Source organism: Pristis pectinata, chromosome 5 (assembly GCF_009764475.1).
Source record: "Pristis pectinata isolate sPriPec2 chromosome 5, sPriPec2.1.pri, whole genome shotgun sequence".
Lineage (NCBI taxonomy): Eukaryota > Metazoa > Chordata > Chondrichthyes > Rhinopristiformes > Pristidae > Pristis > Pristis pectinata.
Window position 1 is genome coordinate 29440438 of NC_067409.1, and position 15438 is coordinate 29455875.

A 15438-nucleotide genomic window follows, 5' to 3' on the forward strand; every position below is an offset into this window, starting at 1 on the left:
TAAAATACTCACTCCTCAGATCTCTTTTAAAACTCCTTCCTCTCAGCTTTAACTTATTTCTTTTGATACTTTTTAAAAAAAATATAGTTCCTTACTTCTAGATATCGTAACCTGTCTTTATCCAGAGCAATTATCCTTATCAAAACAGAAAATGCTGGAAATACACAGCAGGTCAGGCTGCATCTATGGAAAGAGAAACAGAGTCAATGTTTCAGGTCGGAGACCCTTCGTCATAACTGAAGAGGAGACAAAAGAAGCTCATAAAGCTATAGGGAGGGTGTGGAGGGGTGGGGGGGGGGGTGGGATGTCTCTGATAGAATGGGGGATGACCAGGAGGATAAGCTGTAAACAAGGTTATCCGGTCAATGAGTGAATGGGGGCAGTTAGAGGGTGACAACAGAGACAAGACTAAAGAATGAGGGAGTTGTGAAATGCAGAGCAGGGAAACAGGGTCACCTGGTTATATTATGGATTTATTTCGTGTCTATCTTGCGTGTGTTCTTTTGTCTGTATTGTCACCCTCTAACTGCTCACATTCACTTATTGACCAGATAAACTTCTTTACAGCTTATCTCCATGGTCACTCTGGTTTCACCTTATCAGAGATATTCCTTCCCTCACCCACCCCCCCTGCAGATTTACAAGTATTTTTTGTCTTCTTTTCAGCTCTGATAAAGAGTCTTCGACTTGAAACATTGACTTTGTTTCTCTTCCCACAGGTATGGTCTGACCTGCTGAATATTTCCAGCATTTTCGGTTTTGTTTTAGATTTTCAGCATCTGGAGTTCTTTTGATATTCACTTTTTAAAATTATCTTGATCAATTTTGCTTGTGTAGTATGTTTTGATATGAGATTTAATTGAAACGATTTAGAGTGTACAAATTCAGAAAACCAGAAAAAAAGAACTTTGAGCTCAAACATTACACTGTCTGCCTTCTCAAGAGGCATTGATTCACTTCTTTTAATGGAGTTAAGAAATTAAATAAAATAGTGGATAATAGATTAAGCAACTGTCCAGTAATATTGCTCAGTGCAATTTCTAGATTTTATTTATCAACTTCTATCCTGCTGTTATTAGACTCTTGAATGGACATCTTGTACATTAAAGGTGAACTCTTTATCTCACAATCTTCCTTGCCTTGGCCCTTGCACTTCATTTTCTACCCTGCACTGCCCTTTCTCTGTAACTGTAACTGTTATACTATATTCTGCTTTCTGTTATTGTTTTTCCATTGTACTGTCTCGATGTACTTATGTTTTAAAATGATCTGTATGGATGGCATGCAAAACTAAGTATTTCACTGTATCTTGGTACATGTGACAATAGTAAACCAATTCCAATTCCAATTGAAGTGTGACAGGACTCACACTGCAAGAATAACATAAGTAAAAAATGAGTTCTACATTGCACAAAGCAATTTTAACATTGAGGATTCAAGGCCTGGGCTGAAGGACTAATTTGGACTCCACAGACAACTGAGGCCTCACTGAGATTTAAATGTTGGAATTCAATAAAATCGATCAGGACACAGGTACATTGAAACCCAGTGTCTAAGTTGGGGACTTCGACACTGGGTTTCAATGTACCTGTGTCCTGATCGATTTTATTGTACCTGTGTCCTAAGTCAGAAGAGGACCGTGAAAAGTCCTGAAATAATGCAGCACAGAAGGACATTATTCAACCCAGCATGTCTATGCTGGCTCATTGAAGAGCTATTCAACAAACTCCACTCCCTTTCTTTTTCCCCAAAGCCTCACATTCCTTATTTTACTGTCCCAGTTAGATCTGCTTCCACTGCACTCTTGGGAATGTTTTGCTCTGTAAATGTATTCCAATTTTTTGGTTACATCTTTTGCCAATTATCTTAAACCCATGTCCTTTGGCGTAGTAACCCACAAGGCAGTGGTAGCAGCTTCTGTCTTTTCAATCTATTAAGATTACTCATCATTTTTAACAATTTAGTTGACTGTATTTTTCTCTAGGTGAAACAATCTCAGCTTCTCTAGTGGATCCAAACTTAGGCTTAGTACTCAAGCCAAGGCCTGACCAGGAAGTTATATAAATTATTTATTTAGGTGTTTTGTCACAGAGCATGGATGTTATTAGAAATGCCAGCATTTATTATCCATCCCAATTGTCCCAGAGGCAGCTCAGAGTCGACCATGTTGGTTGGTCTGAAGTCACATAAATACCATTTTGGGTAAAGAACAACATATTTCCTTCACTGAAGGACATTAGTGTATCAGATGGGTTTTTAACAACAATGCGGTGGTTTCATGATTACCATCACTGAGACTAGTTTCTTTTCTAAATTCCACATATACTTAATCACTTGAATTTAAATTCCCCAACTGCCATGATGGAATTTGAACTCATGTCTCTGGATCAATTGTACAGAATTCTGAATGTCAGTCCAATAACTTAATCAAAACCTTCATTCAACATAACTCTACTGATTTTGTACATTCAGCTTCCATTTATAAGGGCAAAAAAATACACTTACTTTTTTTTATCACTACCTAACACTTTGGGCTTGCCAGCAGTTCCTTACTGAACAGGGAACAAAAAACAAATAGAAACTTACCTGGTGATGCAGTAATCCAGGAAGGATTTCCCGGAACAACTGGGAGAAATCATTTCCCAGTAGGCAAAACGAACTCTGTTGAACTAAGCCTTGCTCATAACCCATCTCTTAATTTGAAAATACAGTGGCCTAGAATTCTAGTGTAACTTTAACTACATCAAACTTCAGTAGCACATTGTGAGCTGGGGGAGGTAGAGAAGGGCAAACTGCTTGGGAATTATGTAGTTGGGAAGGATTCAGAAGGGGGGTTAGTATCAGGGGGCTTGTTGATGATTGTTGATGGTTAGGGTTTGGTGCAGTGTAGGGGGTGAGAGGCCTAAGGATGTAGGTAAATCGTAAGGATCCTGGTACCGAAGAAAAGCAAGGTAACGTGCCTTAATGACTACCGACTAGTGGCTCAGGCATCCACCATCATGAAGTGCTTTGAGAGGCTGGTCATGGCACGCATCAACTCCAGCCTCCCAGACAATCTCGACCCACTGCAATTCGCCTATCACCGAAGCAGGTCTACAATGGATGCCATCTCCCTGGCCCTACACTCAGCTCTGGAGCATCTGGACAGTAAAGACACCTACGTTAGACTATTGTTTATTGACTACAGCTCTGCCTTCAATATTATAATTCCAAGCAAACTCATCACCAAACTCCGAGACCTGGTACTCAACACCTCCCTCTGTAACTGGATCCTTGACTTTCTGACCAACAGACCGCAATCAGTGAGGATAGGCAGCAATACCTCCAACACAATTATTCTCAACACTGCTGCCCCACAAAGCTGCATCCTCAGCCCTCTACTCTACTACCTATACACTCATGACTGCGTGGCCAGATTCTGCTCTAACTCCATCTACAAGTTTGTAGATGATACCACCATTGCAGGCCATATCTCAAACAACGTTGAGTCGGAATACAGGAAGGAGATGGAGAGCTTAGTGGAATGGTGTCATGACAGCAACCTTTCCCTCAACGTCAACAAAACAAAAGAGCTGGTCATTGACTTCAGGAAAGGGGGCGGTGTACATGCACCTGTCTACATCAATGGTGCTGAGGTTGAGAAGGCTGAGAGCTTCAGGTTCATGGGAGTGAACATCACCAATAGCCTGTCCTGGTCAAATCACGTAGATGCCATGGACAAGAAAGCTCACCAGCGCCTCTACTTCCTCAGGAGGCTAAACAAATTTGATATGTCCCCTTTGACACTCACCAACTTTTATTGATGCACTATAGAAAGCATCCTATCTGGATGCATCAGGGCTTGGTACGGCAACTGCTCTGCCCAGGACCGCAAGAAACTGCAGAGAGTTGTGGACTTAGCCCAGGTCGTCACAGAAACCAGCCTCACCTCCTTGGGCTCTGTCTTTACTTCTCACTGCCTTGGCGAAGCGGCCAGCATAATCAAAGACCCCACCCACCCGGGTCATTCTTTCTTCTCTCCTCTTCCATCAGGCAGAAGATACAGGAGCCTGAGGGCACGTACCACCAGGCTTAAGGACAGCTTCTATCCCACTGTGATAAGACTATTGAATGGTTCCCTTATACAATGAGATGGACTATGACCTCACGATCTACCTTGTTGTGACCTTGCACCTTATTGCACTGCACTTTCTCTGTAGCTGTGACACTTTAATCTGTACTGTTATTGTTTTTACCTGTACTACATCAACGCACTTTGTACTAACTCAATGTAACTGCACTGTGTAGTGAATTGACCTGTACGATCGCCATGCAAGACAAGTTTTTCACTGTACCTCGGTACAAGTGACAATAATAAACCAGTACCAATACCAATACCAATACCAAATATTTTACTTACCTTCCCAGCATCCCAGTTTAACATGGTGGGAGGAAGACCTGGTTTTTCTGGCAGTCTCAAAATGAGATGTTCCCAGAACAATGCAGTCCAAGTTCTCCACAATGAGCCAAAAGGAAGAATGAATGGGGAATGGCATCATCAGTATGCTTTGAGGTGGAACTTGTGTCAGGTTGCAAGAGAGGCTCAAACAGGAAATTCCCAGCTGAATTTTCCAAGTGACGTGAAATGACCAGAAGATGCTTCATTCTTGGAAAGCATGATTTTCAATTGCATAACACTGAAAGATACCCCGTCCCGCAATCTTAGCTTTGTCAGGAAGTATTATTTCTGCAACTCAGGTCGTGACTCCTGTTTGCTTGTCTGCTTCTGTCTGTTCATATCATATCATTGATACCAGGTTTGGACTTGACTGTGCCTTATCTTACTTAAGTTCAAAATGGCCCGGAGTCATTCTGGCAAGCCAGGGTAACTCTGACAATCACTTCACCAGCCCCATCCTGTGAGGTAACTTTTCACTGAGGTAACATTTGATCTTTTTCCTCTAATGTGGCAGTGCAATTAGTACACGTAAAGAGGATGGTCTCCTGTTGCTGTGGCTCATTCTTTGTATTTCCTGGGTACATTCTCTCATCACCCCTCCTTAGCTGCATGAGAAATTACAACTTTCAAGTCAGATTAAAGAGAACATTACATCGGGAGTACAGTCAGGATTATTGTTTGTGGGAATGGTAATAGTTAGTAGGTGTGGAGAAAAGCTGCTCAGAAATGATGTAATATTATGTATGTTTTGGCAATTTCAACAGGGGGAGATGATTTTATACTCAGGTGGTGATATTAACATGGCTCAAACCTATTTGTCTCAAACCCAAAACCTTTTGTTAGACTAGCAAAGATAGAGCCCTGTCAAGTCTCAATCAATTTGAGTAAAATTCACTTCAAAATTGTTAAAAAATGAGTGTAAGTGAACTTGTGGCCGTAAATTCCACTCTGGCAATTCCGCCATTTTAATTTTGCTGATAGATTTAGGTTGAAGACTAAGGCCAGCGTTGCACAGTATAACACGATTAATCAGATTAGAAACCAAGCAGTACTGGTTTAGTGATACGAGGCTCAGCTTTGCAAAACTGTGTACTGTGGAAGGAAGTGATTCGCATTGGTTAGGGAGTTCAGTTTTTGTTGTTGACAGCTATATGCACATTTGATTCACACATATAAACATAACGATCACTTACAGCCCCCTGTGGAGAGTGCAGAGTTCTCTTGATTTGTAACTTGTTGATATGCTATAGGCTGTGCTGAAATGCACCATAGTACATTAGCCTTGTTTTTCTTTGCAAAGGAACTTCTCCCTATGTTGGATAAAATGCAAACTGAAAGAGGGGAATCAAGGGTGTGGAAGTTCTTGGGGATGAGCTTTGCTGATATATTGTAGTTGAGCAGTATTTATACCCTCCATAACCGGATGACCTTGTCAACTTCTGGTGGAACATGTCGATTTCCCACCAGAAGTGGGGTGGGCGGGGGGGGGGGCAGAGGCGGGAGGGTGAAACGGGAGGGGCAGAGCTTCCAAGAAGATTCAGGAAGATTCAAGAAGAAGGGATGAACATAAAAGCACTTTCCATTTTTGAAAGAGACACAGTTGTTCAAAAATAAAGCAGGGTTTTAAAAGGGAAATCAAAATGACTGGAACAAAGGGGGCAATAATTCAAGAGTCTTGTTTTTCTGACACTCCTGAAGTGCTGTTGGCACAAGTTAGAATAAAGAGTGATGCTGGTGTTGGAAAACCAGGAAAGAGCAATCACATGCAACCCCTGAGCAACGTTGAATGAGGTGGCTGAGACTGGGACAGGGACTGGGTCCTCTATTATCTCAAGAGTTCCTTGCAATGCCATAAAAAGTTAATAACCTCACTAGGCCAACAAAGGTAAACGGTGTTTCCAATGTGGGTCCGTAACTGAATTGCAGAGAGATGGGCATTTCCTACGCAAACTGCCAAACATATTTAGGTTATCTCACCCATCCCACAACCTCATTCCAAAAGCAAAGTCACTTGATAAAATTTACTTTAAACATATCACTTCTTACAACAGCTGCCAACACAATGAAATCTCGTACTTGAAGCCCTTGATTCATTCTATCCAACATTAATTCTGTTTGTTTATGGATTCATACTGCTTTCATATGATCTACAACAGCCAATTAGCACACTTCTTTGTCCCTACAAGGGAAAACAATGCACAAAGCCAGGGAATATGGGCTACTGGGGAAGAATGTCCCAATGATTGGTATTTAACAGCACATGAAAAGAAAGCAATAGTTTTAACTGACATCCACTTAAACCTGTTGAATGGGGATGAAGGCTTGAGAATTTTTGTGCCTTCACAGGGTCAATGAGAGCATGTCCCATTATTTTGACATATTCTACAATCTCTTTACTGGCTACCATTTTCCAGATTAGAAACGACCTGAGGAAGAAAGTATAATCCTCAAGGCATGCTCACGTCAACAACATCTGGAATCCAGAGCCAAAAGAGAACATTATAGAAGACAAAGGTCTGAAAAAAAACAAACTGCAGATGCTGGAAATCTGGAAGAGAAAATGCTGGGAATACTCAGCAACTTAAACAACATCTCTGCAGAAAGAAACAGAGTTACTATTTGAGATTGGTAATTTTTCTCCGCATGAGTATTTCCAGCATTTTTTTTTATTTAAGGAGACCTTGTGATCATACCTATGACCACTCACCCAACCAGCTGCTATTCACAGAGACACAATTCGAAAGAATGCTGACAGTGTGTGAAGAATTGATTATGGGCAATGAGTGAAAATCAAGGGGATGTGGATGTGCAAAGAGACCTTGATGATGAGAGGAGCAAAAGACATGTCAGGTCCTGACTGCAGAACACATAGGTGATGAACTTATATGACCTGCTGTGAAGAGCTAGACACCTCCAGATACATACAGGGACCTCCTCAGATGACATCATTGCTCCTTCATTCCCCCTGCCCTCACCCTAACACACACACACACACACACACACACACACACACACACACACACACACACACACACACACACACACAGAAATTAATTTGAAGAAGGAAAGTAGAAGATTGAGAAACTTATTAACTCCTGTAATAATCTGAGTAGAGAGTGCTGCCTTCAGCCTGGTGTTTATATTCATGATAGTACACATGGTGAAGAAAGTTCTATGAAAAATACCTGCTGCCAAACCATCCCGAAGCAACGTAGAACAATTCAGCACAGGAACAGGCCTTTCAGTCCACCATGTCTGCATCAACCATGATGCCAGTGTAAACCAATCCCATTTGCCTACACATGGTCAGTATCCGGCTATTTCCTGCCTGTTCAGATATCAGTCTAAGTGCTCTTTAATATTGCTATCATACTTTCTTCCACCACCTCCCTTAGCAGCAGGTTCCAGGCACCTACCATCTCTGTGTAAAAAAAGAATTCCTGCCTTGCAAATCTACTTTAAACTTTTCCCCTCTCACTTTAAACCTATGCCCTCTAGTATTTGACATTTCCACCCCGGGTAAGAAAACTCTGACTATCTACCCTACTTATACCTCTCATAATTTTATGTACTTCTGTCAGGTCACCCTTTAGTCTCCAGTGCTCCAGGGGAAGCAATTCAAGTTTTTCCAACTTCTTCTTACAACTAATACACTCCAATCCGGGCAATATCCTGGTGAACCTCTTCTGCACCTCCTGCAAACCCTCAACATCCTTCCTATAGTGTGGTGACCAGAACTGCACACATTACTCCAAATGTGACCTAACCAATGTTTAATACAGCTGCAGCATGACTTCCCAACTTTTATATTTATTGCCAGACTGATGAAGGTAACAGTAGTTAGAGATAAAACACTGGAACAAGAGGCAAGCAGATTCTTGGAACACCCTACTGCAGGCTATTATGAATGATATGGAATAGTTGTTAGCCAAATCATTAGGACATCTATGTTAATGATAGCAATAGAAGAAATATATGTAGCTAAGTAAGAACTTGGCTTCCATTGGGAATACATTAAAATATGAAATGGAATTTGGAAGAGCAATTTCAGCAGCAGACATGAAGGGCGAGTTACAGAATATCATTAGTTGGTGGTAGTTGATAGAACAATTGAGTGTGATTATTGAGGGACCAGTGCATTTGTCGTGTATTGACTCACTTTTACTCATCATTCAAAGCAGTTGCAAATGTAAGATTTTGTCAATTTGAATTACCTTTCACAGCTAGAGTATGAATAAACCTCATACATTACTTTCTATAAAAAGAACTTACTCAAAATTAATTTGTATTTTGTTTTGTTTCAAAGACATATAGTAATATGGACCAAGGGAAATCTATTGCAGCACAGCCAGTTGTAAGGGTGACAAAATGGTTGCAGTTCAGAGAGTGCTCAGAACATCAGATGATGGAGGCAAGCAGGTAGCTTTCCAAATTCATGCTTATGATGGGCAATGGTCCCTAACGGACTGCTTGCTTGTAAAATGACCCCCTCAATGTAAGAATGCTCCAAAATGGTTGTGTGTAATGCAAGTAACATTTGCAAAGTGGATCTAAGACTGAACTGGGAACATTTTTGAAAAAAGCCAGCATGTTACCGGTTTTGACATATTTATCTTATAAGCCTGCGGTTGTTGAGGGAGTGCCTGTGTTAGATTGCCAATTGACAGTTCAAATTTTATGACCGGGACTAAATGGAACTTGACACCCTATTCTCTGACATTCTTAAACAAGCTTCACCATTTGACTCACTGGAAGTAGAAAAGAAAATGCAACACCAAATATGTTTTTTAAACATTTTATTTTTGACCAATGAACTTAGAATAAAAATACTATCCAGCTGCTGATGGGTTCAAATGTTGCCACACACATGCTTTGCTTCACTGCACCCCTTTTGCAAGCAGCTAAACAAGGAAATGGCAAACCACAAGAAGAGTCATGTAATAATAATGCACATTAAAGCAATGGAAACACTGACAGATGACACAGAGAACAACATACAAGATGCTGGAAGAACTCAGTGGGTCAGTCACCATCTGTGGAGGGAAATTGTCAGTCGATGTTTCGGGTCGAGACCCTTCATCTGGATTGAGTGGATCCAGATGAAGGGTCTCGACCCAAAATGTTGACTGTCCGTTTCCCTCCACAGATGGACAGTCAACATTTTGAGTCAAGACCCGCTGAGTTCCTCCAACATCTTGTATGTTGCTCCTGGTCCTAGCATCTGTAGTCTCTTGTGTCTCCAATGACACTAAGAACCCAGTTTAACAACTGCAGCTCCATCCCTTCCTATGTTTATGGAGTTAAAACAATAATCATGTTTAACTTAAAGTCCTGTAGTTTTTTTGTCAAATTCTGTCTGAATCATTTTTGTGTAATTTCCCTTGCCTTGCAGTGATTCCCGTCTTTTCACCCATTTCCCATTGTCTTCTGTGCCAACACCTTGGCAAGGGGCTTGTTTTGCAGTGACTATCATGCACCCTGGATTATTAAAGTTGAGTTGTTGTTCTTCCTATGACAGTCAACATGATGTTGTAACAAGAACACCTCTGTGTTGCTTTGTAATCCCATAGTGTTTCTGATGGGTGGAAGTTTGCAATTTAAAAGGCATCTGGGGATATCTGAATGAATTACGCACAGTCTTCAATCTTTAATTTTAGCAATAAAGGATATAAAAATCCTCATTTACACTTCCTGAGCAGATGTAGTAGATTTCAGAATGGCAAAATTAACCAGATAGCCCATTTCATCAGATTTGATAAGAGTGTGATGAGAAAACATTGCTACAAGTAGGTAGAATAAACTCTAATGTCGAATGATAATTTTTGGTTGATATATGCTCACTCTGAACTTAAGCTTTGGTATTCAGTTATTTTGAAATATTTGAAAAATAAGTTGTCAGAATAAAGTGAAGGCTTGGACAATTTAGAAGGCTGCTCTGAATTTGATAAATGACAAATATAATGTACGGGAAAATAGAATTGCAAAAGCAGCAACAACTTGAGAAAGCAGAACTAGATGCAGCAAAAGTCACAATATCCCCACTCTAGTTCAGAAAACTCTGCTCCAGAACTAGCTGAGCATCCAGTTAAGCTGTTTCAGATGAACCACAGCACTGGCATTTACCTGACAATGTAGAAAACTACACAGGTAGATCCTGTCAATCAAAATCTGTGTAATCTGCCTGACTGTTGCCCTCACGATAAATATAACATTTTGTTAATGATCAGAAAATGATGGAAGGCTGTTGTGGCCACCACTGTTAAGTGGCATTCACTCATTGAAATGTTGCTCACATGCTCAGTTTCATTCTACCAAGATCACTTGGATTCAGAGGTCCTCATTAGTACCTTGGTACAAAATGTGAATAAGAGCTGAATTCCAGAAATGAGATGAAAGTAACTAGCTTGACATTGAGGTGGCAGTTGACCAAATAGGAGTCCTGGTAAAACTAAAGTCTCAGTGTGTAATGGGAGAAAAATGTTCACTAACTAGTGCAGCAGTTAGAAAGGTGGTTGTGATTGTTGGAAGTTAATCATCTCAGTCCTGGGGCATCTTTGTAGGAATTCATCAGGGCAGTTTCCAAGGCCCAATCATCTATACTGTCCTTCTATCATAGAGTCAGAAGTCAGAATGTTCACCGATGATTGCACAAAGTTCTATTTTATTTGCAATGAAATTATTCCATGTTCACATGTAGTAAGGCCTGGCCTACAATCAGGCATGGGCTAATAAGTGACAAAATAAAATTTGTGCCACACAAGGACCAAGCAATAACCATATAAAAAGAGAGAAGACCTCCCCTTGAAATTTATGACATTCCAATTGCCAAAGCCTCCACTATCATAGAGTCATACAACATGGAAACAGGCTACTCGGCCCACCACATCCATGCCAATCAGTGGGCGCTCATTCTCATTAATCCCAATTTCCAGTGCTTTGCCTGTAGCCTTCAATACTGATACAATTCAAGTGCTCATCGAGACACCTTTTAAATGCTGTTAGTGATTCAGCTTCTCTTATGCAGTGCATTTCAGGTATTTAGCACTCTCTGGGTGAAAAATATCCCCCTCAAATCTCCTCTAAATCTCTTACCCTTCACCCTAAATCTATGTCCTCCAGTCTTATTCACCAGTGACAAGGGGAAAAGTTTCCTATGGTCTACCCTATCTATGCCCCTCAGAATTTTACATACCACAATCATGTTCCCTCTTAACCTCCTCTGCTCCAGGGAAAGCAGACCTGGCCTCTCCATCCTCTCCGCATAACTAAAGGGCTCCATCACAGGCAACATCCTGGTGAATTGCCTCTGCACCTTCTCTAGCACAATCACATCCTTCCTATACTGTGATGACGAGAATTGTATGTAGTACTCCAGCTAAGGTCTGACCAATGTTTTATAAAGTTGGAGCATATGCTTTCTGCCTCGACCAGTGAAGGCCAGGATCCCATATGACTTCTTAACCGCTTTATCTATCTGTACTGCCATCTTCAAGGATCGCTGTTTTTGCACATGAACATCCCCCTATTCCTCTATACTTACCATTCATGGTGTATGTCCTAGCCTCATTAGTATTCCCAAAATGCATCACCTCACATTTAGCTGGGTTAAACTCCATCTGGCATTTCTCAGCCCATTTCACCAACACGTCAATATCACCCTGTACCTAGAAATACCCTCCACCCTATCAACGGATCCACCAATCTTAGTCTCATCAGCAAACTTACTGATTACATCACCTACATCCACATCCAAATCATTCACTGGTCACAGGCATCCAATCACAAAAACTACTCTCCACCATCACTCTCTGCTTCCTATTGCCAAACCAATTTTGAATCCAATTTGCCAACCTGTTCTGGATCTGACGGGCCGTAACCTTTTGGATCAGTCTCCAATGTTAAACCTTGTTGAAAGCCTTAATGAAGTCCAGGTGGAGGGTTGGTGGGAGGTGGGTTGTGTCACCTTTGACCAGAAGATTAACTGGACCAGCTATATAAATATTGTACCTAGGTCAGAGTCTGGGTGTCTTGTGATGAGTTGATTATCACAAGGTCATTTTACCACTTACAAATCCGGGCATATTGGGAGCTTGATGGTGTACTCTACTATTCCCTGGTTGAGTGCAGTCCCAACCGTACCCAAGAAACTCTGCTTTGCTCAGAGCAAAACAATCACTTGGTTGGCATTTCATCCACCAGCAGGTGCATGATGACGACAGTGTGTGCCAAATGTAAGAGGCACAGCAGCCACTCACTAGGGCTTTTTGATATCATTTCCCAAATCTGCAATGTACACTTCTTAGAAAGAGCTGGCAGCAGGGTCACAGAAATGCCATGACCTCCAAGTTGTGCACCATCCCAACTTCAAACTATATCACTATTCCTTCACAATTTATGGGTCAACGAGGAACTGCTTATCTAAGAACATTGCACCTTCAACATTACATCCATGAAGGTTCAAGAAGGCAGTTCATTACACTAAATATTGAACTTACTAAGCAAAGCCTGCATCACATGAAAGAACGAAATAAAATTCTCTTGTGCTTTGGGTACAAAAAAAATTCCAAAAAAATCCTAGGTATAGTTAAAGAGAATAGGTTTCAGGTTTTGTTCCATCTATTCAAAGAGGACATTTTTTTATAGTCTAAAAGGTACAAAGATGACTCGAAACAAACCTCTTACTTTTTCATCCATTGACTTTGCTATATTTTCAACAGTGAAAAGGAACACAGTCCAGGTGCTTTTTTTTAATATTGTGACTGTACAGATAAAAAAAAAGTAAGCATTGAGATTACTGAATTATGCTGCCCATCATCCTCCATGTTCAATTCTGCTTATCACATTTTTTCTCCTGAAACATTCTGAAACTGAACGGGTCACTGATTTCAAGTATTCAGGTGATGAGGTGCATTGTGCAATATACATTCAACAATAATGTGTATTGTTTTTAAGTGATGAAACAAATATGTACAAACTGTTTTACAAAAGTTAAAGTACATGTAAGTCCACACGTTAACCTGCTGTGGCTTGGCTGCATAAAATTGGCATGAACGTAAAATCTCTGTCAGCTCAAAAGGTTAATTTTATGTTGATATTGTTCTGACTTTACTCAATACCTATGGAAAATTTCCCAAGTGTTAGAAAAATGAATGCAACATAGGGAAATAAAAGTGACACAAAAAACCTGTTAACTGAATTACTGCCTGGACACTTCAGATGTCTGTATTGATTTTTTCTCTCTCTAATCACTGAGTGGTATAATAGAGTACTAAGGAAGGTCATTTGATCCCCACTTTCTCACACATTCTCACGTTCCTGCTCTTTTATTCCCTTCAACTATTTATTCACTTCTCATTTGACAGCTATTATTGAAATTGTATCCACTGCATTCTCAGACTTTACATTATAAATCCTAACTTTAGAGCCTGCAACACAATTATTTCATCAAGTCTTTGGCTCACCTGCCAATCACTCCATTGCCTTCTGCCCAGCAATGTCCCAGCCATGGAAAATAGCCTCTCCCTACCGACTCCATCTAAATCCTTGCTGACTTTGAAAATCTTCAGCAAAATCCCCCTCAGCCTGTTCTGCTCCAAATGGAGCAAGCCAAGCCATTCCAGTCCAGCCAAACTGCTGTAACAACTTGCTCCTGAAAATTTTCCAGTAAATTTCCTCACATCTTCTGGAGTGAATTCAACAGGGCAGCCAGCACATTGGCTTGGTACAAATCCCCCTGCAATCCTTACTTCAATCAACAAAGCTTACCAACAACCCCACTGACCTGTTCTGTTGCGCTGCTGCCGTCAAAATTTGGTCCACAAGCACTCCCGGGTCTTCACCGATGGGAACCTCTAGCCAGGCATCTGCTACTCCAATAAAGTGATTTACTCATCATGCTCTCCCTCTCCTCATTACTCCTACCCAACATATCACATGTATAATTGCGTTGAATTTCATCTGATATCTTTCTGTCCATTCCACCTGTGTCCTCTTGATCTGTTGCTATCTTCATCACTGTTTGCTATGTTTTCAAAATCAGCATCGCAAAGTCAGCAGTTGCACTGAAACTTGCAAAACAACATATGAACATCATAACCAGCAGCAGAAAGGAGCCATTCAGCCTGACCTGCTTGTTCTGTCATTCAATAAGATCACGATTAATCTTTAACCTCAGTATCACTTTACTGCTCTGACCCCATTTCCCACGATTCCTTTAATATATGAAACTGATCGACCTCTGCCTTGAATATACTCAAGTGACCGAGCCTCCAGAACTTCCTTTGGTAGTGAAATCAAAAGTTTGAGCTGGGTGAAAAATTTTGCTTTTAATGATCTTCTGAATGGCCAGCCTCTTAATTTTCAGGCTGTGACTCCGACAGAGGAAACATCAGTTCCGCAACCACCTTGCCCATTCCCTTAATAATTTTATACATTTCAATGAAATCACCTCATTCTTCACCACAGTTAGTTAACAAAGCCTTTAACCAAACTATTTAAAAATACTTTTCATTGTCAAGGGTGTGGGCAGCTTGTGGCTGCTTTGAGAAACTGATGTAGTGCTTACTCCAGAAGATAGGATGCATTTTTTGGCGACTGACTTGAGTCTGAGATGGGTAACGTTACAAGTAGAAATGTCCTACTCTCCCATCACTGAACATTTGTACAATCCAGTACTGAGTGTTTTTAACAATCCAGCACAATAACCTCCTCAAAGAAATAAAAATAACAATTTTCAGCAGCAATTCCAATTACCATGCCCACTGAGGTAATTGGACACTAATTTTAGTCTTCCAATTTTACTCTCAAACTGTAGTTACATTGGGCTTCAGCTAAAACTGGAGCTCCACATGATCCTATTAATTTCCTAATAATCATAGCGTGGTACAGCACAGAAACAGGTCCTTTGTCCCAACACATCTGCACTAACCATCTACATTAATCCTATTTTTCCTTTTGCATCTTCAATAACTCCCCCTACTACCTTATTCTCCTGTCACTCA

At 40.8% G+C, this 15438-nt stretch overlaps 1 protein-coding gene across 2 annotated transcripts in view; it reads right to left on the reverse strand.

Annotated features, from left to right (window-relative positions):
• apbb1ip (amyloid beta (A4) precursor protein-binding, family B, member 1 interacting protein) overlaps positions 1 to 15438 on the reverse strand; it is a 104155-nt gene that overhangs the window by 72292 nt on the left and 16425 nt on the right. Inside the window, exon 1 of one of the 2 annotated variants that reach the window (XM_052016202.1) lies at positions 4400 to 4684. The exons of the other annotated variant lie outside the window; for it this stretch is intronic. Coding sequence (XP_051872162.1) covers positions 4400 to 4423 — 24 coding nt within the window. The 5' untranslated portion in view covers positions 4424 to 4684. Of the gene's footprint in view, positions 1 to 4399; positions 4685 to 15438 lie in introns of those variants that run through there. 2 annotated transcript variants of the gene reach the window in all.